Source organism: Fopius arisanus, unplaced genomic scaffold (assembly GCF_000806365.1).
Source record: "Fopius arisanus strain USDA-PBARC FA_bdor unplaced genomic scaffold, ASM80636v1 scaffold00033, whole genome shotgun sequence".
Lineage (NCBI taxonomy): Eukaryota > Metazoa > Arthropoda > Insecta > Hymenoptera > Braconidae > Fopius > Fopius arisanus.
This window is the reverse complement of record NW_011887772.1, coordinates 771990-773920: the sequence shown is the minus strand read 5'-3', so window position 1 is coordinate 773920 and position 1931 is coordinate 771990. Positions and strand designations below refer to the sequence as shown.

General features: G+C 30.6%; 1 protein-coding gene across 1 annotated transcript in view; it reads left to right on the top strand.

Moving 5' to 3' along the window:
• The window catches only part of LOC105265936 (neuropeptide FF receptor 2-like), a 35769-nt gene that overhangs the window by 24589 nt on the left and 9249 nt on the right, over positions 1-1931 (top strand). Inside the window, exon 2 of the mRNA XM_011303766.1 lies at positions 1401-1500. Within this exon, the coding sequence (XP_011302068.1) occupies positions 1401-1500 (100 nt within the window). The remainder of the gene's footprint in view (positions 1-1400; positions 1501-1931) is intronic.

Below are 1931 nucleotides of genomic sequence, written 5' to 3'. Positions count from 1 at the left end.
ACTCAGGCTATATTCCAACACCACATCTAATCTCCATTTGATTTCAATTCGATTTCTTTTGAGTATTTATTTATAAAAATTACATCGGGTGGATTATGCCTAATTCCTGGGCATTTCGATAAAAAAAAAATTCCAGTAATACTGGATTATCAGATAAATAGGGTTTTATCAAAAAAACAACAGATAATTACCATTTAACGCTCCGTGGTTCGTATTGCCTTTCAACATTGCTCCTGCCCTTCACTTTCCTATGTACTGAAATCCTTTATAGTGGTTTTTAATGCCAGTGTGTTGGATGAGAGCGGCATACGAAAGCCAATCGTGTATCATGGGTGAATCAATTTATGCACAACGATGAATGCAACCGATGACATTTCCCACTGTTTTCCACGCATTAAAGGTTGCCAATGTCTCTCTCTCTCTCTCCCGATTAATTATGCTATAGTCATGGCCTATATTTCGACCACTGGGTGTGCCCTTGCTCCACACGCTAAATCAATTATTGAATTCAATGACTAAATCTACGTGATCCATCTTGATTATTTAACAAATACTACATACGAAATTCAGATTTTAAAGATTCAAATCGGTAGACATTTTTTAACTGGAGTTACTAAATAATAAATAATAATGAAGAAAGTGTTGGTTGATAATAATTAATTAGGGAATGCGAAAATAATAGTTTTATGATGAAAATTAATTTGGCGTTTAAGATAATGGAAATGGGTCAAGAATAATTATAAAAAATAATTTAAAAACGCAGTGAATTGAACTTTTGTTTAGTTTATTATTAATTATACGAGGAAGTGACGTCTGTACTCCACGGACTGGGACAGATGAAATACCGGTCACAAAGTCCAAAAGAATATTATCATTTATTAATAAGGAACTCTCAGCTAATTTTCCCTATGAAGTCATTGTTTATGTTTATATTAACACTCCGGCAATAATCTTAATGACTAAAATATTCTTGATAATAAAATAAATAAATGAAATTAGTGTTAAAGATCGAGATCTAGAAGAAATCGAAAAAAATCAGGAACAATAAATAAAAAATCTATATTCAACCCAAAAATTATTTAAAATGCCGTTTGTTTATTGCAAATTATCAAAGTTCCCGATTGCCTCGAAAAGGCAAAAATTGTTTCTGCGGGAGTGAGAGAGAGAGAGACAAAAATCATAATTTTTTAAATCAATTTTTTTAGATCATTTTTTAAATAAATAATTGAATAAATAATCCAATGGATTAATAACTCACGTCCATCAGAGTTACCGGTCATATGAAAAACTATCAATCATGAATTTTTTTTTTAACATTTGGAATTAATTTTCCGTTGCTACGTTTTTTGGTAATTAATTAATTACTTTAATTAAATTGGATTTTTAATTTTCTGTTTCAGCGTGGGTCCTTGGACGCTTCATGTGCAAGACAGTGTCTTATGTTCAGGGAGTCTCTGTTGCTGCTTCCGTCTACAGTCTCGTCGCTGTTTCATTGGACAGGTAAATTTATTAATCCATTGTTTAAATAATAAATTCCTGGATGAAACTCCCAGCAATGGAGGATTCCGTAGAACTCAAATTAAATGAAAATCATAAGATTTTTATATCCCGTCTCACCCTCCGACAAATGTTTATTTATTTATCCCAATGGAATATAATTATTACCGACTTTACAATTCAATTGTTTACATAATTAAACTATTCTCTCACGAAGAAACGATTAAATCCTCGATTTCTAGATTTTAAAACTGCCTAGAAAAAAAATTTCTCATCGCAAAAATATTCTTCACGCTTTATGCATTGAAAAAATAATTTCAATAACATTTGAGTATTAAACAAATAAATTTGCGATTGATGGGAATGCTGTTTATGTCTTGATTTATTATTTTGTTTATTTATTTTTTGAATTATTCAATGATAAATCGTATTTG